General features: G+C 42.0%; 1 protein-coding gene across 1 annotated transcript; it reads left to right on the forward strand.

The window, feature by feature from the left end:
* Positions 1 to 13,983: 13,983 nt before the first annotated feature.
* Positions 13,984 to 25,088, forward strand: LOC108501052 (protein-glutamine gamma-glutamyltransferase E-like). The gene is made up of 13 exons (XM_017822576.1): positions 13,984 to 14,046; positions 15,754 to 15,921; positions 16,233 to 16,475; positions 17,017 to 17,135; positions 17,606 to 17,734; positions 18,674 to 18,851; positions 19,010 to 19,145; positions 19,810 to 19,913; positions 20,372 to 20,617; positions 21,561 to 21,866; positions 22,919 to 23,076; positions 23,289 to 23,422; positions 24,806 to 25,088. Exons 1-13 carry the CDS (start codon positions 14,037 to 14,039, stop codon positions 24,951 to 24,953), a joined length of 2,079 nt encoding a protein of 692 aa, XP_017678065.1. The 5' UTR covers positions 13,984 to 14,036; the 3' UTR covers positions 24,954 to 25,088.
* The last annotated feature ends 1,133 nt before the right edge of the window (positions 25,089 to 26,221 follow it).

Raw genomic sequence — 26,221 nt, forward strand, 5'->3', positions numbered from 1 at the left:
GGTCTGAGGGAACTCTGAGACGGGGTTTGGGGTCGGGGAGAGCTCCGAGACGGGGTTTGGGGTCGGGGAGAGCTCCGAGACGGGGTTTGGGGTCGGGGAGAGCTCCGAGACGGGGTTTGGGCTCTGAGGGAGCTCCGAGACGGGGTTTGGGCAGCGTGTGGGTGCTTTGGGGCAGGGTTGGATGAGCCTGGGCGCCGCTGAGAAGTTCTGAGTTGCGGCTCAAAGCTCTGAGCGCCACCGTGCAGGGGTTTGTTCGCACCCTCCTGGCTGCTCAGGCGTTTGGGATGATGCTTGTAAAGGTCCGCAGGCACGAACCTGTAGTTGTTCGTGGCAGTGCGTGGTCATTCCCCGATGTTCTAGGGCTAATTCCTGAAGTAAGCCTACAAGAGAGATGGAGAGGGACTATTTACAAGAGCACATAGCAACAGGACAAGGGGGGATTGTTTTAAACTGAAAGAGAATAGGTTTAGATTATATATTAGGAAGGAAATCTTTACTGTGAGGGTAGTGAGGCACTGGCACAGGTTGCCCAGAGAAGCTGTGGCTGCTCCATTCCTGGAAGTGTCCAAGGCCAGGTTGGACAGGGCTTGGAGCAACCTGGGATAGTGGAAGGTGTCCCTGCCCATAGCAGGGGGGTGAATCCAGAAGAGCTTTAAGGTTAAATCCAGGCTAAAAATTTCTGCAAGTGCTATAAAGCTGTTCAAGTCAGGCAGAATCAGCTGTACCCTGCAGTGCCATCAGTCACACACTGCTGGGAACTGCTCCAAAGCAGAGTTCTTAGTTTGTCAGCCAGCACTTCTTGATGGAAGTTTAGAAAATCTGTCACCCTAAAGAAACATAAAGGAAGCAAAAAAAACCCCACCCCAATGTTCTGCAGAAAAACATGGAAAAGATGAAGTTAGTATATAAGCATATAGGCCAATCTAGCAGGCACAAGCAAGGTGAATGAGAATGTACAAGTCAGAAATACACCTCCCACTTGTTCCCTTTTAGGGGCACAATAGGATGATACTTGGACTTCTTGTGGGACAGAAAGAGAGACAGATAGGTTAGAGTAAGAAGCCTTTTGTGGTTGATTTTCCTGGAAGTTTGAGTCCCCATTTTGGACATACCTGTGTTTTGCCCATTGTTCACTTAATGCACAAGTGAGATGATCCACCCCTTGTAATATCAGTAGAGGAATCTCCACCTGTTAAAATTAGTGCCTGCTGTGCCACCCGTGTGGTGGTACTCTGCTGTCTCCTCCTTTCCCTGGAACAGGGAACTCCAGGAGGCTCCAGGCAGACTGGATTGCAACCAGACTATCAGGGGTGAAAGACTGCTGCGGTCCAGGCTGCTGCTAAACACTCAGGGGGGTGAAGGTTTGATCCAACCTCAAAGCACTTCAATTCCAATGCTATTGGAACTTGCTTTCACTCACTTCTGCTTTGTAACAGTCATTCTCCCACAGTACCAATGAATGTGAAAATCCTTATTATAAAGATATTCCCTTGTCTCAGGAATTTTAAGGTAAAAGTTTTTACTACTGCATTTTAATACAGTGAAAGCTGCAGCATATTCCTAGTTCCAGCTCCATGACAATCCTTTCCAGTAACTTTCATTGCAGTTTGCTGATACCAGCAAAGTTATCTTGCACTGCTGTGAAAACTTAAATTCCCCTAAAGCTGCTTTACATTGGAGTTGAAGAAGCAACTTTTAATCCACATAGAGCTTTAATCTTTCTTCCATCTGTCTGTCTTCCCATTTCCCCACTCGCAATTCCTGGGGTAGCACTAATTGAGCCTTACTGCAGTTGTTCTCTCAGCTTTATAATTTGGACAGTTCTCCCACTTCCTCTTCCGTAGCCTCGGTCACTTGACAACCACCTACCAAGGATAATAACTTGTTGCCTTGTAGCTTTTAAAGGATAATGCCCCATCACACACAAATATACGTGTTTATACATCAGACTTTGTGTTACATACACAGACTTGGCAGTACACCTCGACGAGATACTCTCCTAATCACCAGAAGAAACTTGGTTTCTCTTGTTTGGAGATGGAAGCAGCTTCCTATTGGATCTATTTGATTTGATGACTTCAGTTTGATTATGTTTGTCTGGTGTCTTCAGCTCCAGCCACAACAAACTAAAAGCCAAGCAGGGTGTCTTTCTGTTTTAACAGGTTAAGATTACAAACAGAATCATCTGAAGGAAGGCCAAGCAAGATACAGGTAACAAGAGTGACAGGGGGAAAGTGGGAGACAGAAATAATGAACGATTATTCTCTGTAGTTATCAAAGTTAACCAGGGTTAAAATTTTGGAAACATTAAATACAGCTGTTAATCTTTGGTTATTAGACAGGTAGGAACATCATCTTACGCTCATCTGCAACATCTTCCATAAAAGATTGGTTTTATTCTTGTTCAATATTATTCTACCATTTGCTATTCTCTCTCAAACCCTCAGATAAACATTCTTGACACCCAGCACTCTCAGTCTTTAACTGATTACAACGTGGGTGACATTTAATGAGCTTTCAGGAACTGTAGGCCATTATTCAACCAAAACCAGATCTGTAGGTGAAAGAGGAATGTAGACCCCCTCAAGCAAAGCTACTGGTACCTTAATTCAGAAACTCCTCTTACAAAAGCACTGTTGTTATTGTTGGGTAATACTATATGAAAGAGCACTGATATATTTACAGTCACTCCAGAGGGTTCATCTCACTGTCCCCCTTCCAAAAGTGTCCACAGCATTGAGTTTGGTGACTAAAAAGCCACCAAAAAACCCAAGTACCCTTCATGCTTTAACCAGGGGGTGAGCTGGTTTACACTGATGGGTTTCCATTGGGAATGAGGGTTGTTCTGCCAGAATGAACAGCACAGAAGTCCCTCCAAGTGCAATTTCAGTGTGACAGGTACAGTCCTCAGCCTGGGATCCTCTCTGTATCTTGTCACCTCATCTGTGTGTCCTTGTGTACTTTCAGAATGCAGGGATTTGTAATAGAAACATTAAGCATGACAGTAATGGATTACATGTAGAAACATATGTGTGAAAGCACCAGAGGAAACAACAAGAAAAGAAGGGAGAAAAGAACAGTGTGACTGGACAGCAACAGCAGGTCATTGAGATCATGGCCAGAGTCCTGAAACATAGACTGGGAAAACACAGGACAACCTAAAATTAAAGACAGGAGACAAAGGGACAGGCTGTCAATCAACAACATTGCTTAATGACTCATGGACCTGGTCCCTGAAGGGTACAAAAGCCACTTCCAAAGTGAGCACATGGTCACCCAGCAAAAGGAACCCAGGAAACCCAATGACTCCAAAACTGGAATCCTTTGTCCCCTGTTGAACCACAAATAATCCTGTTGGACCAGCCAGACACACACCTTAGTCCTTGTGAAAACGTGGGTATGGAAAACAAGTACAAAAGACTGACTGAATGAAATCTGTAGGAGAACAAGTGTGAGTGACTGAAATCAGTTTTGTTTAAAATAAAATCACCTTCCCCTCTTACACAGTCTCACATTCAGCTTTGCTACATTCCTTTTACATCAGCAGCTGCTTGCAGCTGATTGTTTAAGAATTTCAATAAAACCTAATAGCATGTGCTTACAGAAGAATGCCAAAGGAGAGAGCTATTTAGGGAAGTGAGGGCACAGCAAGCTTGAAATGGCTTGTCTTTTTGAGGCAATACTTTTTCCCCCTTTTGCCCAAAGGAAGGGACGTGGCACACTTACAATTTCTGCTGTTACACCAATAACTTATTTCACAGTTCACAAAGAAGAAATAACTGATAAAACAAGTTGGTTTCTCAAAACCAGCCTCGAGTATGAAATGACAGGAAATGTCCTAAACGTTTTTGTGCAGTGACAGACGCACAGCTGTGCTAACAGGAGCAACCCGAACAGAGGGAGAGCCAGGAAAAGGAGTATTTCTGTTTACCTGAATACACCAGGCTTAGAAACCCAATTTCAAATACAAAACACAAATTGCAGCACTTAAAGCCCTGCAGATTTCATGGTTTCTCAGAATGCTACTGAGTGTTTTACAATGAATGGAAAGCAAAAAGCCGGAATTATTTGCAATAGTCGATGTTGTTACTATTATTACCAACAGCAGTAGTTTAAAGCTGTGGGGATTTGGTACCAGTAATCTGTTCTTTCCCTGTGTAGCCAATGGTTATACTCCCAAACACAAAGGATGAACTATTGCAGTATCATTTGTTAAGAAGTTATTTGCTAAAAATATTCCAAAGGGAAAGACTTTCTTTATAGGACAAAAGGTCTGACTGTGATGTAGCAGGATGGGACTTAGAACAGCACATTATTTACAGTGTCAAGTCACAGCACCTACCTTACTGGTTTCCCCAGCTGTAAAATATGGATTCTACTCCCTACAGATACAAGCATTTAGGGAAAAGAAAGAAGATTTCAAGATAAGCTGACAGAGTTATGGATATTCTTGACATGAAATTATTATGTTTTCAGGGATACAACATGGATGGTATCAAAGCCATAACGTGTCACCTACCCATGCCCTTTCCCCTCTTTCACAGTCAAAAGTGGCTTCAGACTTCCAAAAGTAAATCCTGCCCAAAACAGTAAGCTTTTGCTGTTGAATGTGTCTCATGGCTAGAAATGACAGCTGCCACCATCCTCTTACAATGGGAAGTACTTGCCTTCTTGTTTGAGAAGTGTCATTTGCCTCAAAGAAACAAACAGCAATGAGACTCACTTAAGTCTCTAAAATGAAAATAAAGGCTGATTATTGCCTTGGAAACGATCCTCAGAAGGTCCCTTGGCTTGATTGTTGTGTTTCTTGCTCACCAATCTCTCCCCAAATCTTGTTTGCTCTCACTCCAGACTCACAGAATGAGTCTAATTTGAGACCTAAGGGGATTGTACTTTATTTTAGCCATAGTCATGCATTCCACACCAACCAAATGCTTCAGTGCTGGAGGAACTCAAAACAAGCACAGCATGGCCTCAGTGCTAAGTAAGATGTCACAGAGGTGGCCAGGAATGCCTTCAGCCTGATCTGCAATAAAGCAAAGTTGTGTGGCTGTGAGTAAAGATGAGCTACAGAGGCAGCACTGGGGTACAGTGCTGGGTTCTGCAGAACAGGTTTGGGTGCTTCAGGTTAATTCTATGCCAGTGACTGGGGTGAAAGCCTTCTCAAAACCATGACACAGTGTTTGCAGCCCAGTAGACCTGTTTCTTGGCACTCAGATATTCCAAAGAATTCTCTTTCAGAGTCAGCATCAAGCACAATTATCCACTGTGGAATACACAATGAACTCTAACCTCTCCAGTTACAGCCCTTCTAAACCTGTGAGTGCTTGTCTGGCTGTCTCTGCTGCAAGAGAACAGAATAAGGAAAGGGACAGAGGTGCAGGATAGAGCTGTGGGGAGTGCCCAGGAGGAAAGGGAACGCTGGTGTAACAGAGGTGTGGATGGCAACCACTGCTTCAAGAAAAGGCATCCCCTTGGCAGCAGGAACAACTGTCGGGACTTTCCAGCACTGTGACGCCAAAAAACAGACGTCATTTTGCTGCCTCTCCTTGGCAGCCTCCCTCTCCTGCTTTGCAGAGTGCAGTCTCACCACTCCACTGCCAAAAGGTCTGGAGAATTGTGGAACATCACCTAAAACATCCTAGCTATGCACAGCCACAGCCTGTAGTGCAGCACGATTTCCTGCTAAAAGGAGAAAATGCCTACCTTTGAGTCGAAGGGTGTGTGGACAGAGATGGGAGCACTTGGTCCCAGGGGAAGTCCTGCTTTAAATTCTCAGCACAAATTCAGTGTTCTAGCAGTGCTGTTGCTGTAGCTGCAATGGTCCAAGGTCACACAACAAGCCAGGTTTGCAGGGATAAACAGTCGCTTATTACGCCAGCGGTTGCAACTGGAAAACAGGGAAGAGCTATGGACATGTGTGATTTCTTCCACAAGCCCTTGGATTTAAGTACAGTCACTGAAATACAGTATTTATATATATGCTGATTGTGTACTTTTTTACTATCTTCTCACTTTTCTTCCTTGATTTGGGCTTTGATTCTTTTAAAGCTTCCACTGCTTTGTCCCAGATCCTTTTTCTCTCTTACTCATATCCCTGCCAACTATCCCAGGTTAGGGATTCCCCCAATACCTCCTCCTGATGACATTTCCTCAAACTTCATTCTTCTCTTCTTCAGTTTTACTCTTATTCCAATCTAATAAATACCAAACCACCATTCTGGTTCAGTTTTCTCCATCTTTGACTCACTCCTGGTTTCCTTAATTTCTGTGATAATTTTCTCCTGCATGGAGTATTTCTTCCATGAAAAAAATATCTGAATGTGTGATTTTCTTCTTCCCCTTAACTGTACTCCTGCCTAACTTTCCATCTTTATTTTCTCTCTTTCTCTTTTGTCTCAAATGCATCAATTTTTCATCTTCCTCTTCACTTCCTGCTGTGCTCTATCCCAATTCCTGATCTCCTTAATTCTGCCCCTTAGTCTTTCACAATTGTTTGGCTTCTCTCTAAAAACAATATTTTCTTCCCTCTCAAACAATTCATTCCCTTGCCTTTACAGCTATTGCAGCATTTTCCTTGCTCCCTGAGCACACTATTTACAAATCCTGTGCCAGTTCATTTCACACACTCCAATCCTCTCCTTTTGCATTATGGATTTCACACATCAGCTTGTTGTGCAGCCTCTCTTCACACAATTTCCAGTACCCCTGTTTTTATCCATGCACACAGTTAAACATCTTGTCCAGGGTCTTGTTATTTTAAATCTTATTATGACACCATTACTTTGTATGGGATGAACAAATACAATCTTTTGAGCTGAGCTGAGCAAATGCTGAACTAACAAATATAAACAAAAATGCCATTAATAAAAAAATAGATCAGGAAATACTAAAAACCATTGTCACCAATTGATTAATAGTGTCCCTTTCCTTTATATCAAAAAGCATATAGAAGAAACTGAACGAGTTGACATATTCAAACTGGGGTATCAGCACAAAAAGAGACTGAAAAATCTGATTTTAGGTAATTTGGAGCATTATAATATCATAAGACGTGATATTAGAGAGAAATACAAAGCACTGAATAATAAATAAATAAAGTGAAGCAAAGCCTTGGGTACCTATTAACCCTGACAGTGTAAGAACTAGTGGATCTTAAAGGAAGAAAGGGAATGTTTAGAACATTATTTACACAACTCATAATTACCATGTGAAACATATTGCTCTAAGGTACAAAAAAACCAATGAACTTAAATGGATTCTGAAGCAGAGGTGGATTTTCTCTGCACACCAAAAAGATGGGGCTGTTTTCAGGTCACTTCTGTAAATTCCCTCTTTCAGGGAACAAGTGACTGAAGGTGGGACAGACTTTCCCTCCTCAAGACAATCGAGAAAGGCTCTTGTGGTGCTTCCAGGTGATGTTTGGAAGGGGCTTACACTGGCAGAAAGAGGAATCTCAATGGATGCAACACTGGACAGCCACAGTGCTAACCCTACTCTGTTTTTACACGGAACATTTTACTACTCCTTTGAAATGAGCAGCTCTTAACCTGGATGTGACACGCAAAAAGTCTGCAGGTCCGTGTGTCACATCAGTGAGGAACTGGGTAACCCTTGACCACAGGACACAATGTGAAGCTGATTCACAGGGGGCAGGTCAGTCCCAGCAGTAAAGCAAAAGCAAAGCAAATGAGGCTGAATCAAGAGTGGAGGCAGAAGCTCCATCTCCCCACTGAGGCACTCCCTGCATTGCGTGGTTCAAGAATAAGTAACGGGGGGAAAAGTGTCACTGTCACAGCTCTGACATCAAAATAAATGCCCTGAGGGCAGCTCTACTGCACATATATATTATCCCTGACAAATGTGTGTCTTAATCTATTAAGTCTATATAGTCTAAGATCTATTAATCTAAATCTATTCTTAATCTCCATGGAAAAAAGTTAACGTTTTTACAACCTGCCCAGAGGGTCCAGCTAAACACTTTCTTTCCCTGGCAACATTTTTATTTTATGTTTCACTTCAGTGTCTTTTGTTAAAGAATAAAGTTTTTAAGGTCATGACTCCTCAACTGGCCTCCTCTTTTCTATAACCACTTTTCATCTTTTTAAAAAATCATCATAATATCTCTGCAGTTGCCTCTGTTTTAGACTGATCCAAACTTGATATCCTTCTAATTTCTTTAAGCTGTCCATTCTCTGTATTCTTGACATTATCCAGCTGAGGTTAGCCCTGGGCTAGCATAGTGCTTCAGCTGAACAACATTAACAACAAAGAGCATATTTAAAATGTCACAGCTCCAAGGCAGCTTTTAGTGGCACTTCAGCCACTATGCCCTTCCAGTCTGATGGTAAACCATTGAAACAGCAGCATTTGTTTTTTTAACAACAAGTTATGCAGTTAACTAATAGAAATCTTGTGTAATCAGTGTTTCCAAAGTCTGCTTATGAAAATACCCTGTGGTATCTTGTTGCAAATCAAAGTCGGCATGTGGTGATAGATGACACCTCTTACTTCTCCTCTGGTGTAGTGATGGGCTTGGCTGACTTCTTGGCAACTCTGTTCTAGCTGTTAATCATCTAGAGGCTAGGAAGTTTATTTATTTCAGTGTTTTCCAGGAATTTTCATCAAACTAGTTGATGTCAACTGTAATTTCTCAGCTCTTTCTTGCGCCTCTTGCCCCATTTCATGCACAGACTGTGCTTGCCCATTTCTGATCTTATGAAATTTCCGCCCTTCAAGTTCTTCCAGGTAAGCACTAACATTCCTGGGATTGCCTCAGTCTCTTCTCATCACTGCAGATAAGTGAGATGAAGTAATAATAAAGAGACAAAATACCTTATTCAAATCTGTGTAAGCATAAGGAAATGGAAGTTCCTGTATGTGGAGGGAGGAAAAGAGAGAGAGAGAGATATCCACGATCAATTTGCTACAGGACTGATATGAAAAATGAAAAATTAGCCTGAAAAACAGAATTATTGTGAGGCCATGCTGATAAATTAAATTTCTCTGTATCTGTAAAATGTCCCATATGTGCCCGTGAAAATATTTTAACATTTATTGTTCTCTCTCTACAGTCAGAAACTAGATGAGTAACCACCATCGAAGCACAAATTACAGTCATAATTTGTACTTGCTACAAAATGAGTGTTTTATTTTATGAGGATGAAGTTTCTCTCTGAGCAGGGAGAGTTTCCACTTGAGATCCACTCATCAAAGTTATTCAGTGTTTAGTGGTTTGTCGGGTTACTAGTAGCTTACATTACATTTACAGCATTCATACCATCAGTATAATTCACAAAGGCTCTAAGGAGGGGCTGACACAAAGGCATTGCTGCGGTGATCCCCAAAAAAGGACTGACAAGGCAAATGAAAAGTTCAGGGGTTTTTTTCCAGACTTATAAGTATACACTCATAGGGAGGGAACCATATGAATTTTATTATGAATGTATACTTTTATTGCATGAATACTCAACTTTGGATCATACTGGGAAGAGATTTTAATTTATACTGACTCAAAAAGCATCCCTTCCTGAGTGATGCATCATTGCATGCGGAATCCTGGATTCCAGGTATGCAATTAAATGCTCTGCTTTTCTAAGCATCTCGTCAACCTTCTGGATAAATGGCCTGAATTGCATAAGTGCAATGTCTTAAAACCTGTGAGCTAATATATGGTTACTAGGAAGTTTACATGACCACTGGTATGACTTACCTGCCTCACTCACCTAATGTGAATTCTAATTGGTTTGAACATAAGGAGAGGCCTAAAGTTTTCCCTATAAATGCTGCCACGCAGCCAGAGCTTGAAGTTTTATCATATAGGTCTACAGTTGCTCACAGAAATACAAAGTCCAAGGCACAGAGGAGCAAAGAAGCATGGCTGGTAAGTTAAAAAAAAAAAAAAAAAGTCTCTTTGTTTGTATGCAATGGGAAAGTGAATAATGTACCATGTGTTAGCTTTCTCTGTGGGGATCTGTTTTGTAAAGGGCTCTGAATTGTTGGACTACGCTACATTTTGAGATTGTGCATTGGTTGTTTCAGCATTTTTCTTTCCTGGATTTTCCATAATACACAAACAAGCAAAAGAAGATAATACATCCATTACCATAATGGAGTTAAATATTATAAATACTGTAAAACTGCAAACAGAACAGAAGAAGTTATGACAACTGCAAACTCGCTTCTAGCATGGAATTTCATGAATTGGAGTATAGGTCAGGTGGGAATGAATTTTGTACTAGTAGGAATACTTATGCAAAGAACAGACTATGGGCTAGATTTCTTCCTGTAGATCCAGAGTCAGCAATGCCCTTTTAACTGTTTGTTATAATTACTGTGAAAGGCAAAGGCACTTTAAAATACAAACAAAGAAAGCAGAAGTCCAGCAGTGAAGTCTTAGGAGACAAGGTCTTAAATCAATGTCCTTAAGTAGGGTTGGACATGTACTTACTTAGGCCTGACTTATTATAAAAATGGATGGAATCATAGAATAGTTTGAGTTGGAAAGGACCTTTTAAAGGCCATTTATTCCACCCCTCCTGCAATGAGCAGGGACATCTGCAACTAGACCAGGTTGCTGTGCTGGCTTTATGTGACATAGGTTTGAAAAGCTCAGGAAATTAATGGAAAGCAACCACGGCCAGAGCAGATTCTGAGTGCAGAATTGGCACACTTTGCTTTCCCTCCTGCAGCTTAGGAGAGGCACAGTCACCCCGTTCTCACAGTTTTGGGACAACTGATTCCACAAACTCTTAGGACACGAGTGTTTGTCCATATATTATTACTTTAAATAATTCATGTTATTGTCCTGACCTTGTGCCAGCATCCCTCCACAGCGTGATGGTGCTCAGTTAACGACTATCTCAGTGCAGCTGCTGGGTGTGATACCATCTACATGTGTACCTGTTTTAAGAGCAGAACTTAGGCTGGGAGGGAACTGAGTCCATACAATGGGCATAAGGCTATTAATGCCCTCATAAATCTCCATTGAGCAGAGCTTAAATAAATAGTGAAACAAAATTTGATAGGTGAAGCTGAAATATTAGACTGAGGAGAAAAATTCTTTTTTTAACCAAAGAACTATGCAGTAAAGTGGACAGTTAAAATCTTTACCTACAGCAATGGGGGAAAAAAAAATCCAACAAACCAATTGTTTCTGCATTGTAACACTTCCTTTTAAGCAATGATTTGCCAATAGCTTAGCCAGAACATTTTACCAAGGTGATCTCTAAAAGCTTCCTCTTTGAATTTCAGACAGCAGCCTATCCTTCTTAACGACAATTTTCCTGTCACACAAAATGCAAGAAGCAACAGCAGCATTTAACTGGTATTTGCTGATCACGATCAGCACTTGCTTGTGCAATGCCCAGGGTCCAAGAAACACCCAAGTTTAGTTGGAGATACCAAAATTGCACGGGCATGCTCCTCATATTGCCAGGCACAATTTTCATGTAAAAAAACTGTGAGGGTTTTTGTGCAGGTGTGTGTGTGCACAGAGCTGTTTTCACTCCTCCTTCTTTCTCCTTACTCCTCCCACCCCCTGACACACATCCTGCAGACAGACACACTTTCTTTTTTTCCCCAAAATTTTTCTGCATCTGTGGGCCAATCTCCAGTGGACTTGCTTTAACAGAATCCAGAAGGCTGTGCACAAAGAAAAGGGAAAAGCACCTAAAAAGATCCTAAAAATTTGATAGCATGATTTTTTTTAAGGGTTTTGATAGTCTGCAGCACCACTACTGCCACTAAGGATTTGTTTCACAGCCTCACACTCAAAATAATTATCTCAGCTTCTGTCTGTCACTTTTAAGCTTCAGTGTCATTACAATTAAGGTGTGAGTTACACCTGCAAGCATCTTGTTTGGGCATTAGCATTACGAGTGGCTGTGCACAGAATGGGACAACCTGCTGGATTCTTGGAAGAAATGACCAGAGCAGGGTAGTGATGGGAGCCTGAAAAGAGTGTTCTTTGATGATGAGTGTGCAGCAGTAGGTGGAAGTTAAAACTTACAAATAATATCTTTACTCAATTCCCATGGAAGGGATGTGTACATAAGTGGAAGAGGTAGGGAAATAAATTTAAATGTAATGGGCTATAAATAACAGGTGGTGTGTGACTGGGAGCTGTCTGGGGAGCCCAGCAGAGGTTCATCCCAGTCTGTGCACTGCCAGTTTGGTTTATTCCTGTGTCCTGGTCCCGTGGGAGTTTTTGAAGTTCACATATTAGTGCATGTCACTACTATGCCACTGCCAGTCTCCCACCTGAAATGAGCTGGAATGAGAACTTCAGGAAGGCTTCAGGCTGCAGAAGGCTGAAGGCTTCCCTTCAAAATGCCCCTGCTATTTAGGGCTTTGTGAACAAAAGACAAAGACAGGAAGTAAGAAGTATGTCTTGAACAACATGTAAGGCCCAGAAGAGATCTCCACCAAATACTCTTCCATGGGGACTTGACCAAGTCCACGTCAGGGGGCTCTAGTCCTGGGGAGTGCTGATGTGAGTCAGTCCACAGCACTGTTCCAGGGGGCCAGGTCTCTCCCTAGTGTGGGTTACAAAGACAGCAGAGCTGTAGAAAACCACTTGCCTTGCTGGATCTCGGATAGCAGGAGTGAGCTTTGCTGAGCAAGTTCCTTGCCTAATTTTTCAACGAGGGAATGCGACAAGAGACAGAATAGCCCAGACTCCTCAGGGTACTGAATCACAGAATCATGGAATCATTCAGGTTGGGAAAGATCTGGAAGATCATTGGGTCCACTGAGGCGGTCCCAGTGAGTCACAGTTGTGTGGTTATAGTGTGGTGCTTTGGGGATATGTTAAGGAAGATCAGAAAGAAATAAAGGAGCAGATTGACTATTCTAGGGACTAATTTCCCATCCTGAGCAAAGGCACAGTTAATAATAGGTGACATTTAATAGAATTCAAGTGTCACTGCAGATTCATAAAGAGTTGGTGTGAAAGACAACAGCAATCCAAAGAAGGAGAGAAAGTAATACTGAAGGGACTCTTAGTCCTCTATATTCATTTCTTTAACACTTACTGGAGTGAGGGAAGAAATCTGGGTATTACTGTTACAGGATGTTATGAATTATATGACTGAACTGGTTTGCAGAAGATGATTCTGATACAACTCATTCTGGGTACATGAAACAAAATACAAAGGTGGCTTGCAGCTTCCATTTTCTGAGGTCCAAAACAATCTTCCCTTGCTATCCACAGAGTTTCAAGCACCTGCCTGTGCAATCCTTACATTCACAGCCACTATACAAGCTCTGCAAGCATTACTTGGTGTACAGGAAGCTGCCTGGGTCAGATGCATTCTGCTTGACGAGTGTTCTGACTACTGTTAATATTTCTCATTAATTTAGCCCTCGTTCTCAACCTTTGCCCATAATCTTTAATCCAAAGGTCTGGTATGCATCATTCACCTGTTTTACAAACAAAGCACAACATAGGCCTGCAAGGCAGTTTAGCCAGAGCTGGGAATAAACACCAGGAGCTGACACAACAGCCACAACTTGTTCTTCCTGACGTACTGTCTGCCAGCATAAACGGACTGCTGGGGTTTTTCTTTCAACATAACGAACCTTTCTATCAAAGAAAAACAATTTGCTGAGTATCCAAGGAAAGGTTGAAACCCTAAATAATAATAATAATAATAATAACAATAATAATAATAATTATTATTATTATTATTAACAGAAAGCGACTAAATGTTGAATTTCTTCTAGCTTTAAATACATTAAGAAACTCTTAACAAGTGGCCAGACTGTTAGGCATAAATACTGTCCAAGCTTCAGATATCAAGGTGCGAGGAAACAAGATCAGGCTGTGAGGGCTGAGAGAGTGAAAAATGAATGGAAAATGAATCCTTGAGCCCAATGGTCAGACCAGGGCTGGGGGCAAAGGCTCCACCCCCACAGGAAATATTGAAATATTGCAAACAAACCTTAAAGAAGTGAAAGGCACCAGGCATTCCTTGAGCCAGCAGAAGTAGAGGAGGCCACTGAGAAGCTGCTCACAGAGGACGTGCTGCTCAGACATGGGCCAAGGTGAGCGAGGGGAAAACCCTTTCTGTGGTGCTGCTTGTTCTTTCCTTACACTCACACATTTGGACACTGAAAGGTCGCTGCTGCTCTAGGGAGCTTTGAAAGAAGAGAAAGAAGAGGAGGAGAAAATTGTTCCATCCAGAGTTAGGAGGAGGATTTTCACAGGAACTGCGTTTTTTTCCCCGCAATTCTCCCAGTGAGAGCTGGGAAAACAGGTATATTAACGGATATAACAAGGTTGCATTCTGCAAATAGGAAGGAGGGGAAAGTCTGCAGCCATTTGAAGTTGTCAGACACGTGCAAATGAAGCAGAACTTCAAGAAGGTATCATTGCAAAGGCTGAGGAAGGCTACAATGAGAAGGCTGAAGAGTGTAGTTAAGACAGACAGGATGCAGAAGTTTAGGGGATTTTTTGCTTTGTGGTTGGATTGTTGCAGTGGTGGGGTATTTTTTGCTCACATGCTAATATTTCTACATATGCAAACTGACCAGTTTATTATAAACGGCCCCATGTTGCTTTTCCAACTCCTGCCTTTCTAAAGGCAAATTTCTCTGAGCCCTCAGCTGGTTCTACAATAGATGTGCTTCATTGCTAAGTTTATGAAGATTTATTTTTTTTTTAAGTAGGTGTGTTCCTGGAAAAATTGAAGTATGTGCTACTTGTGTCAATATTGTAAAAAAAGTGTTCTTCCCCATTTGAACTGTGACTACATTGCTAAGACAACTAATGGAATTATTTCAAGGCTTGTCTAAGCTTGATAAACTTATGATCCCGCTGTAAAAAATTCCTTACACTAATAAATCTGGTTGAACACAGGATAATGATTTTTTTTACTCAATAATGGCACAGGATAACTATGTTTCACTACTAAGGACCACACTCTTACTCTTTCCTATTCTCCCTCTTTGCAGGGGGAGAGGAAATGAAGAATAATAAAAATAATGAAGAGCAAGAAAAAATATTTTTTAAAAAGCGCACAATGCCTTTAGGGGGAAAAAAAATCAATCTTTTTTTTTCTGTACTTCTGCACTTCAATGAAACCATCAGTCTGCTAGAGAACCCTCCATGGGCTCTCATGATGCCAGAGCCAAACCAATCTCAGATGTTTATTCTTTGGCCTCTGAAGCCATAGTTCACATGCAAGAGCTTTCTACAACACTATTAGTGATGTTCTTTCTCCAGTTCTGCCAAACAGTGACAGCCCAGTGTCCACCAACACATTCTTATTAGGTGCTTCTAACAGTAGCAACTGTGTGAGACTCAAAGGGAGCTGGAGATCATGTCATGGCTGAAAACACAACAAGTGTTTCTCAGCTCAGTCAGGTTTCCCTGTTTCTCATTCAGAGTCAGCAAGGCTGTGCCTCTGTCAGTATAACACCATGTCAGAATGAATGACATCTTGAGAGACTTCAGCCAGAATTTTATCCAAGTAACTCACAAATATTCAATTCTCTCTGGTTTCTCTGCTCTTAGACGCCTTTCTGATTTTTCTTTAGTACCAGATAATCTCTAGCAACCTAAGCAAAATGGACTCTCTTCCAAACAAACAAAAAAAAAGCTCACATATAAATTATTTCTGGACTTGGTGGAAACCTCACACGGGCACCAATTACCTGTAGAAAGTAATAAGCAATTCTTCAGAGTGTGTTTGTGCTTCTCCCTCTTTGGATGGACCCTCAAGTTTTCTTGCTCTTCTCACTTCTCCACAGCTGCAACGCAGCCAAGCACCAACTGGCACCTGAAAGAAAATGCAAGAGAACACCACACAAGTAAATTTTCTGGTGATGAACTGGTTGTGAGGAGAGGACAGGCCTTCACTGTCACCTTCAGTGGAACAGAACAGCCTGAGCAAAACTTAATATTCATTGCAGAAACAGGTATGGCTCCCAGCTTCCTTCACAGAGAGAGTAATTCTGCCTCAGGACATTCTTTTGGCCTGATACACACAGCAGAGCAGCAAGGTCATCCCTCAGAGACAACGTGCTGGTTCACAGAGTCGTGGAACCGTTTGAGGTGTTTGTTGTGTTACCTCTAACTCAGTGAGCAGTCACAGCTTCCTTCACTTTCCAATATATGGCACAAATTCACCTGAGGGGAGGGTTACATCCCTGCTGAGTTTGGTGATGATTAAATCTCTATTTCAGTAAAGTGGGGGGAAAAAAATGTTGTTGTTTTTTTTCCTTAAAAGGTCCAAAACCCTCAAAGGCAACTAAGACTCTGGCCACGTTTGGGATCTCCAGCACAGCAAGCACAGAGGGCTGGAGTGCAGTTCTACAGTCCAGCAGTTCCAGCTCTGTGAGCATCTCCATTTCCAGCCCCCATAACGCTGTCATTGGACGTTACAGGCTGAGTGTTCAAAGTACTGCAAGTGGCAGCCCCTCAACAGCAAGACTTGGCACTTTTGTTCTGCTTTTTAACCCCTGGTCTTCAGGTATGAACATGTCAAATTTCCCCTGAAAGAATTAAGTTTCTTGTAGCTTCATTCACATTTGCAGCATTTGATCTATGGTTTAATACAGGGGCTGAGCATTGACCACATAGAGTATTAATGACCAAAAAAAAAAAAAAATGGTTTAACAGTTTCCTAGAACCTTCTGGTGCATAAAATCATTTCCATTCACATACTTACTGGACAGCTCCTTGCCCTAAAAGATTAAGTTCTGCTTTTGACAGAGCTTCCCTACTTCTGCACAAGTTTAGAATAGTGTGTCTGGCCTCTGTAGAACCAAGGAAATAATCATATTTACCATCCTGTCACAGATTTGACAGTGTCATTCCTCTGTCTTCCCTCCAACACCACCCACCTTTCTCTCTAGCTGTAGAAAATCATGAGTTTCATGATCTCTTTATAACACCCAGAATATCAAAGGGTAGATATCTGCAAGCATTCTTACAGATGGAGGCCAAGGCTCCTGAAGTTTTGTTTTATTCTGCCTGCTGTGGTTGTACCTCCCTCTGTGTTGGTTCTTCAGGTGACGACGTGTTCCTGCCTAGCCAGGCTGAGTGTGAGGAATACGTGCTAGAAGAATTTGGCATCATTTTTGCAGGCAATAAAGATCACATCAGCGGCTTTGGATGGAACTTTGGGCAGGTAAATGCAGCGCTGGAACACCAGGCGTTGGTGTGGGCTCTGGTTTTTGCATGAACTGGGTCGTTTGCCTTTTCCAGTTCGTCGCACACCTCTCTGAAGAGCAGGAGCCTGGTGTTGAAATCAGAACTTGTTAACACAGTGATTAATGAGGATCTGTGATTGATTCATCAGTGTTCTGCCTTGGAGGTGCAGCCAGCAGAAACCCTTGTGTCTTCATTAAGACACTAAGTAGCATTACAGCAGTAAAATGCTGTAGGAGAGGCAAAGCTCAGATTCTGAGCTCTGTGAGTTCTGACTTTCAGAGTTTGTTGTGGCCACGTTTTTATAGAGTAATTCCTGGCTGAGCTACAGCACTTCATCTGGTGATTAAAAAAAACAAACAACCCAACATTCAGTGCTTATGTGGCTCTCTGCACCCTGACTTTTAGTAATCTGTGCTTCCAAACCACTAATTTATTTCTGTAACACAGTTTCAAGGGGATATCCTCGACATTTGCCTTTCCATAATGGATCGAAGCTTGTACTACCGTCAGGACCCTGTCACTGATGTGTCTCACCGACATGACCCCAGATACCTGGGCCGTGTCCTCAGTGCAATGGTAAGGAACGTGTTCCAAAAGTCCAAACCACCAACTGCCCTTTTGAAGTAGTCAGTGAAAGTAAACATAAAGACATTTCTCAGAGAATTTTAGGCCACTGTCTGTATGCACCAGACAGTGTGGGTGGTGAAATATGGGCCAGAGGCACACCGAGGCGATGATCTGATGTGAGCCTGCTGGATTTATCTCATCTGGGGTAGTTCTGTTACGTATGACTTTGATGTCCAGTGGTCAAACCTAAAATACAAGACATAGGGTGGTGTGTTGAGGGACCCTGAAGGGCTTTAGCCCAGCTGCACATTTAAAGTGGAATTACAGTGGTCCTAGGCCAGCTCAGCCATGGACTTGTGAGGCTGCTTTGAAAATCTCTGAGGAAGGTTTCCTGGCCTCTCTGGGTGACCAGTCCAGAGCTGCACTACTCTCTTAGTGAGGAATTTTTCTCTTATGTCAAACATGATTCTCCCAAGCCACAAGCTTCTGCTATTGCCTCTGTTATATAACAGAGAAAGATTAGTAAGAACACACATTCAGTGTGTTCCGTTCAAGTATCTGCAAGCTGTTTTTACATTCCCCCTATCCTCTTAACCAGACTGAACCAGCCTAGTGCTCTCAACTTCTCCCTGTAGATTTTGTGTTCCAGGTCCCCTGACCACCTTGGTAACCCTCCCTCCTAGGCCCTTTTCAGTGTCTCAACATCCCATTGAACTCAGGGACCTGAAACTAGAGACAGGATTCCTGGCACAGCCTCACCAGGGGTAATTAAAGGGTGTTAACAGCTTCCCTCACCCTCCTGGTGACACTTTTCCCAATGCAGCCCAGCATGAGCTTTCCCTTTATGATGAGGGAGCACTGGCATTTTGCTGTAACTCCCAGGCCCCTTTCAGACAGGCTGTAAAGTCTTAATTTACCTCACCATAAATACAGTGAATATCTTTTCAGGTCAACGCCAATGATGACCAAGGGGTGGTGCTGGGAAACTGGAGTGGAACTTATGAGGGTGGGAAAAATCCGACCAGCTGGACTGGAAGTGGTGAAATCCTGCAAAGCTGGAAGAAATCAGGATTCAAACCTGTTAGATACGGACAGTGTTGGGTTTTTGCAGCAGTACTGACCACAGGTAAGTTTTATGTCACGCACTTAACTGACATGGCACAGATTCCATTGAAATAAGGACCAGTAACACTTCCTGCAGGGAATTATTTCAAAGCATTACTGTGTTATATGAAATTTCCAGAAATACTGACTTCTGACTGAGGTTTCCTGTTCACTCTTCAGTGCTCAGGTGTCTGGGGATTCCCACTCGGACGATCACAAACTTCAGCTCTGCCCACGATGCAGATGGAAACCTGCGTGTGGATGAGTTCTATGATGCAGAGGGAAATCACTTGGAGAGGGGAGCTGACAGCATATGGTAAGGCTCAATATTTAATAGTAAGGCTTATCCAATGCCTATAGTGTCTTCAGGTTCAGAGTAGAGATTCTAATGATCAGTGTTCTATCTTCTTCTTAAAAATTGCCTTAAAAACAACTACACATATGCACAGGATCAACTAAAAAAAAATACTACAAAATAGTACTACAAAACTTGGTGTTTTCACTCTTTCTCAGTTAAACAGAGAATTGTGACATGAACTGCAACAGCTAATTGAAGCCAGAGCAGGCAAAGTTACAGTTATGATGGCACAGATGACTGCAATATTGCACTGGAAATATCACTGGGGACTTGACTTAATTTGAAACTATTCTTCAAAAACAGTTCATGTTAAACTGTAAAAGCTCAACAGAACCAGCTTTGCTGCCTTTTTTTCCTTCCACTGACGTAATTTAATGTGAAAAATAATGTATCTGATGCTGCTATTAAGCATCAAATGCAGTTCAAACAGGCTTGCATTCAGCAAAGAGCAGAAGTCACCTAGTTAATATAGGCAGGGTCAGAGTGGAAGTGCTGAGCCTCAGATAAGAATGTGTGCAAGTTGAGGCATTTAATCCATTTAACTAAGGTGGCTGATTAAAGGATGTGAAGAGGAATTCATAAACACATGCTAGCAGCTTACTTTGTTCATTTTTGCACGTAGGAATTTCCATGTCTGGAATGAAAGCTGGTTTACACGCAATGACTTGGGCCCCTCATACAGTGGATGGCAAATTCTGGATGCAACTCCCCAAGAAGAAAGTGGAGGTACACAAATTTTATTTCAGGAATAATGTTAAAAAATTACAAAGTCACTTTCAGTGAAAAGAAAAAAAAAATTAAGTAAAAGAATTGTAAAAGCAGTTTCTCATCCTGCTCAGAAATAGCTGCAGAAGAGAATCCTTTATTGCATTAGAAAAGCTTCAGATCACCTGTGGATGCCAAGAAAGAAACCAGGCTTCTAAGAGCAGTTTTTCCACATCAATTCCCATATTTCCAATATAGGTATCAAGAGCTATTGAAAACTAAAGGGGTAATATAACATAAATCAATGTACATTCAGGATAAACACGATACATTGATGGCGTGAGGGTCTGTGTGGATAAAAGGGCTTGAATGGGACAGCAGCACTGGGAATTCAGGAATCACTGATAAACATCTGCCTAGTAATCTGTTTACTGCCAAAGGCTTGGTTATGCCTAAATTATTCTTTCTTGATGCTGTAGGAATTTATCAGTGTGGTCCTGCCTCACGAAACGCCGTCAAAGAAGGAGAAGTAGACCTGGACTACGACTGCCCATTCGTGTTTGCAGAAGTGAATGCAGACTGCATGTACTGGAATTATGACTCAGCAACTGGAAAGAAAACATTAATATTGTCTAAGTCTACTGAAATTGGTGCATCCATCAGCACGAAGGCAGTCGGTAGGGATGACCGTGTAGATGTCACCAGGGATTATAAATATGAAGAAGGTAAATAAAAACACTGGTTCTTCTGTTTACGCAGCTGCTTCATCCCCCAAAGCTTATAAACTTTGGGTTAGGAGCCTCTCAGTGGGCATTTTTGTGTATCTATAAGGTGGGAGCAAAATTTATACTCTGTTTCTTAAGTTCTAACAGAAAAGGGAAGTGAAAGTAAAGAGCAAAAAATACTGCCTTGCCCATTCTGATATGGAGCTGCTTTATGGGGCTTCAATAAGGCAAGTCCAAATATCTCCAGATAAAACATTCACTGCTCCATCTGCCTATTGCTGACATGCACTGCCTGCCTCTGATTAGTGAGAATTAGGCTACAACCCAGTTATTTGTCTGCAGGATGAAAGGCCTGTTACAGAAACCTAAGCTAAAACAGTGCTTTGGCCCATGAAAAACAACTCTTTCAAAAGAGCTTGACAACTTGCCAGACCTTTGGGTCTGATCGTGCTGATGTGGGGTGATGAATGTATCCCTCTTGTCCCTTGTTCATGCACAGTTTTTCTTTCCCTGTTAAACTGTCATTATCTCAATCCCTGAGTCTTCTCCCCTCCCTTCTGTTTTCTCCCCTCCTGTGGAAATGGGGAGTGAGGTGCTGGGTGGATGTTTGGCTGCCAGCCAGAGACAACCCACCACACGGTACCATCAGCCTTCCCTTACTTTAGGGACCTTTTCTGTATCAGCAAATGAGAATTCACATTTCTAAACGTCACAGCCATAAAAAGGGACTGAAAAGGGGAGAGTGAGAAACTTTGGACTCAAGATTTTGTGTTCCAAAAAACCACTATTATAGGGACAGTGACACTTCTGACTGCAGATCCAGGAAATGAGGTAGGGCTGTGGAAAACAGAAGACCTGTTTCTAAGTAGAGACACCATGTTCTTCTAGCTTGTCTCTAGCAGCCATGAGTGTTAAGGATAATTTTCGTGGTTCTCTCTGACAGGCTCTACAAAAGAAAGAGATACTTTTAAAAAAGCCCGTAAGAAGCTGGGACTGGAGGATAAATTTGATCCTACAGCACCGACACCAGAGGAGATCGAGCAGAAGCCTGACATCTCAGGGAAATTCAAGGTGGCTGGCTCTCTGGAAGTTGGCAGAGATCTCAACCTGCTTCTGGTTCTTGCAAATTTACAGCCTTATCCTAAGACTGTTGATGTAAAAATGACTGCCTGGAGCACTCTGTACACCAGAAGACCAGTTCGTGAGATCTGGAAGGACTCCATTTCTGTCACTCTGTCTCCTAAGGAAGGTAATTTTTCAAACAACTTTCAAGCATAATTGTTTTATCAGTGAATGGGCATTGGAAGCTGGTCAATTTGGGGGAAAGAACTCTAAGAAACCACAATCTTAAATCTGTATGTAGAAAAGGCTGACAAAAATATTATATTACACTTACATTAACAAGGCATGTCATGTCCCCAAGTACTTTTCATATTTTGGAAAAAGTATCTTAAGAGTGAAAAGAAGACAGTGAGTAATCATGAAGTTTCATCTAACAAAATCTGCATTTTGAAAAAAAGGTTATGGGTAACAAAATTAAAATAAACTCAAACTAAATGTGTTCTGATCAGTTATGAGGGACTTTACTGAAAGGTAACAGGACATGGCTAACAGCAGAAACAAGGAACACAGTCCTTTAGCACATTAGAATTGAAGTGGCTGAAATAGCCAACTAAGCTCTACAGAAAAGAAAGTTTCTATTGAAGAACTGGTGTGGAGTAAAAGACCTCTCTGCAGTTTTTCTGAACTTGGTGTTTATTGTACAAGCGGCCAAAAACGTGGAATTGCCTGGATTCAGCAACAGAGGAGACCCCTTACCATCCAGCATTCTTTGGTTTGAATTTCACCATGGAAAACACTGTAAAAACACATGATAATAAAAAGCAGAAAAGGCCAGGAAAGATAAAAGCAATATAAAGATGTCATTCAGCTCATCTCAGGATATCATGAGCAAATAGGACTGATGAGGCCTATCCCAGCATGTCCCATAACAAATGGAGAGGCACTGGTAAAACTCCTTAGACTCCAGCTCCTGCATCTTTCAGAGCAATCGGGAAGAAAACAAGCCAAGCAATACAAGAATAATGAATGGAGAAGGGATAACATTGAATAAATCACTACCTCTCTAGAGCAAACTGATAGATTTGCAGGAATTGAGTTTGGCAGTGATGGCTGAAGGCCCTCCTAGTTCCAGATACAGCACAAAAGGGAAATACTGATGTTAGGTATGAGATTCCGTGGGCTTATAGAAGTGTGTATCACTTCCTTTTTTTTTTCTGGTTTTTTTTTTTCCCCTTCCAGAAAAACAATTTCCCATTAGGATAAAATATAATGAATACCAGCAGCAGTTAACTACAGACAAAACAATCCAGGTCACAGCCATATGTCACGTAGAAGATGGGATTCAAGTGCTCGTGCAAAGAAACATCGCCCTGGACAACCCTGCCATCAATGTACAGGTGAATTCCTGTCCCTTTGCTCCAACTGCAGTGGCACAGGAAAGGGAAAATGAGCTCTTAGGAGCACCTTCTTCCCTGAAAGAGATGTTCTGCTCATGTTCTGCCACGGTTCATCACAGCATCTCTTAGTGTCTCCTCTTCTGATGCCTGAGGAGGCTTTGGATGGAAAAGAGCACAGGGGACCTGGCCTGACAAGCATTTTCTTTGCACAGGTGCTGGGTGAAGCAAAAGTGAATAAAGAAGTGGATGTGGAAGTGGTATTTACCAATCCTATTGATACAGAGGTGATGGACTGTGTGCTGCAGGTCGAAGGCAGTGACCTGCTCACAGGAATCCTTGAGTTACGGTGAGTACAAGAAATGCCTCCTTCCTGCCATTAAAGACACATGAGCAAGAATTTAGGCATGGATGACTTGGAACCAAACAGTGGGATGAGACATCCTCTTCTTCTTGCTGCAACCTGGGAGGCCAGACAGTGTAACATCTCATAATGAAGCACACAGGGATGAACCAGCTCTTCATCTAAGCCGGGCTTTGGCTCCATAGTTTGGGAAGTCAAATAATTACTGCCATAATTGGACAGAACTTGTTTTCCTGCCTATCTAGCAGGTCAACAGTTCCAGAAAAAAAAAAAAAAAACAAACAAAACAAATAGGCTTATCCAAGCTGTAAATTTTGCTGAGGCTGTCTATGCTGCTACAGGCCAGACAGCTTGAACCTTCTTGTTCTGATCCAAGGGAAACTATTTGATGATGTTGAGATAGTGTTGAGAAAACTGCAATAAAATAGGTTCTTTTTACTGTAGACCCCAGGTTCCTATTTTTATGCTTTGGTGACTTTGCATCTTGCCCTGCACTTTTTTCTTCAGTATTTCACATCTTAAACAGAAAGGTTAAATTTTCAGACTGTTCCTCATTTTGTACAAACACAAAATTCCACACAAATTTCAACATATCCTCACAAATGCAGTTATTTCTGAAAAAATACCTGGGATATGTGAGCGTGCTGTTTAAATGAATACACAGACAAACAAACAGACAAACAAACAAACAAACACAGCAACCTAACATTGCCATTGGCACATGACCAATTAGGAATGGTCCATCCCATAATTTATCTTCTCCTGAGGGAATTTAGTTACCTTGTGTTGTCTATCCCCTCCAACTTTATCCTCAGGCAAAACAAGGCAATATGAGAGGGTAAGGGAAAAACATAAACAAGAGCTTCCAAGAATTACAAATTACACCAGTGTAAAACACTTGAACTTCCATTCAGAATTTCCTGCTCTGTAAACACTGAGGTTTTCTTGGTGCTCTAATCTATTCTAATTCAGGAGTTGGTATTAACATTCTTCAGTCTCAGATTATTCTGTTTCAAGAATTCAGTGATGTGTGTTACACCCACTGTTCTGCATGGAGTCTTATCTCATAGGATATTATTATGTCCCCCTTTGTTGCCTTATCTGGGTCGCTGCATAATGAATTTATGAAAGACCTTAATGCCTGGATTTGAGGATTTAAACACTCATCAGATAGCCAAGTCCTGTGTGGTCTCTCCATGGCCATCTTTCATTGAACTGACAGGAATTCTTACTTAAGGTGAAAGATGTTAGTCATCAGAAGATGACTAATTTCTGATGAAGTTAGTCCTTGTTCCAGGAAGAACAAGGAAGAAACTCAAGCATGATGCACAAGCTTGTTTTCAGCTTACATTTTTCCCTTTTTTTTAGCATACCACCACTGAAAGCCAGCGAGAAATCCAGCACCAAGTTTAAACTCCTCCCTTCTGAGGCGGGTCCCAAACATCTACTTGTTAATTTCTCCTGTGACAAATTTCCAGATATCAAGACCTTTAAGATGGTAAATGTGACTAATTAATGTGAAGATATTCAAAGAACGGTCTGTGTGTGTATAAATTGAACAAAACGTGATAAGAAATCTTGGATAGATAACAATGAGATAATCAGCAAAACAGATCCTCACTCCCTGTGATAAGGGGGTTGCCAAGATCATATCATTGCAATTTTACACTGTAATTTCAAATAAACTGAGGAATGGTTGATTCTTCATTTGCTGTTGTGAGTGTCCATGTTACTAAAAACAACATTTTACCTTCTATTTGGAGACTGTTTGACTTTTGTCTGGCTTTCTTTGTAAATAATTCCTCCTGGCTTCAGATGTCTCTGCACAAACATTCATAAACTCATTTTTACACATTGAAAGCCTCATACAGTGGAGTTCCAAGGCAGTGTTTCTCCTTATTGCAACTGTGATACCAGAACACAGTGAGGATGAGCTGCCCAATTTATGTCATTTAGCTTTGTTTTCTTTGCTACAGAGTCTGTCCTGACATTTTCCCCTTTTTTTTGTAAATCACAGTGACTAAATGAAGCATAGGAAATGTTCAACAAGAATTTGGGTGGTGTCCAATTTGACAAACACATTGGGATAATTGCCCAGCTCAACATACATATTTTAGCATGGTGATATTTTGCACTTGCTGAAAGTCTTTTTTGGGAATCAAAAGGAGGGTAATCTTAAGTCTAAGGGTATTTTAACTTGAGAAGAGTTAGGAATTCTTCACTATAGATTATGTGCCAGGAAGTCATCTTTTAGAGTTCAAGTTTAGTAAAACTAACTTAAGCCCTCTATGGAAGGACTGGTACAGGCCAAAAGATGGGTTCCAGGAGCAAGTGAACCAGGTGTAGCCCAGTGAGAGACCTGGTTTGTGGCCAATAATTGTACAACATTAAATCAATCTCTGACTGAAAATGATCTGTGTGGATGAAGGAGATGGGAAGTCAAGCCACTGCTCTACTGCACTCTGGACTGTCGGGCCAGGAAGCAGCAAAACCTTCACAAGTGCCCTAAGCCAGCTCTGTGCCCCAACTTCCACCACACAACACAGGGACCCCTCACTGCTGAGGAGCCCAAGCTCAGACTGCCTGTAAAGTTCTCTTGCCCTTGCAGCCTGCAAAGTTGCTCTGGAAGGGCACCTGCAGCCCCCCAGGTTTCCTGCTGCCCATCACACGAGGTCAGTGTGAGCCCACACTGGGCATGGGATGAGCTACAGACAGGCTGTGCAAGGAGCCCACAGTGGTGCCCTCTCTCTTCTCCTGGTGCTCTTCAAGGCTCATCAGAGCCAA

The sequence above is a fragment of the Lepidothrix coronata genome, unplaced genomic scaffold (assembly GCF_001604755.1).
Source record: "Lepidothrix coronata isolate B3197 unplaced genomic scaffold, Lepidothrix_coronata-1.0 Scaffold99, whole genome shotgun sequence".
In the NCBI taxonomy this organism is placed as follows: Eukaryota; Metazoa; Chordata; class Aves; order Passeriformes; family Pipridae; genus Lepidothrix; species Lepidothrix coronata.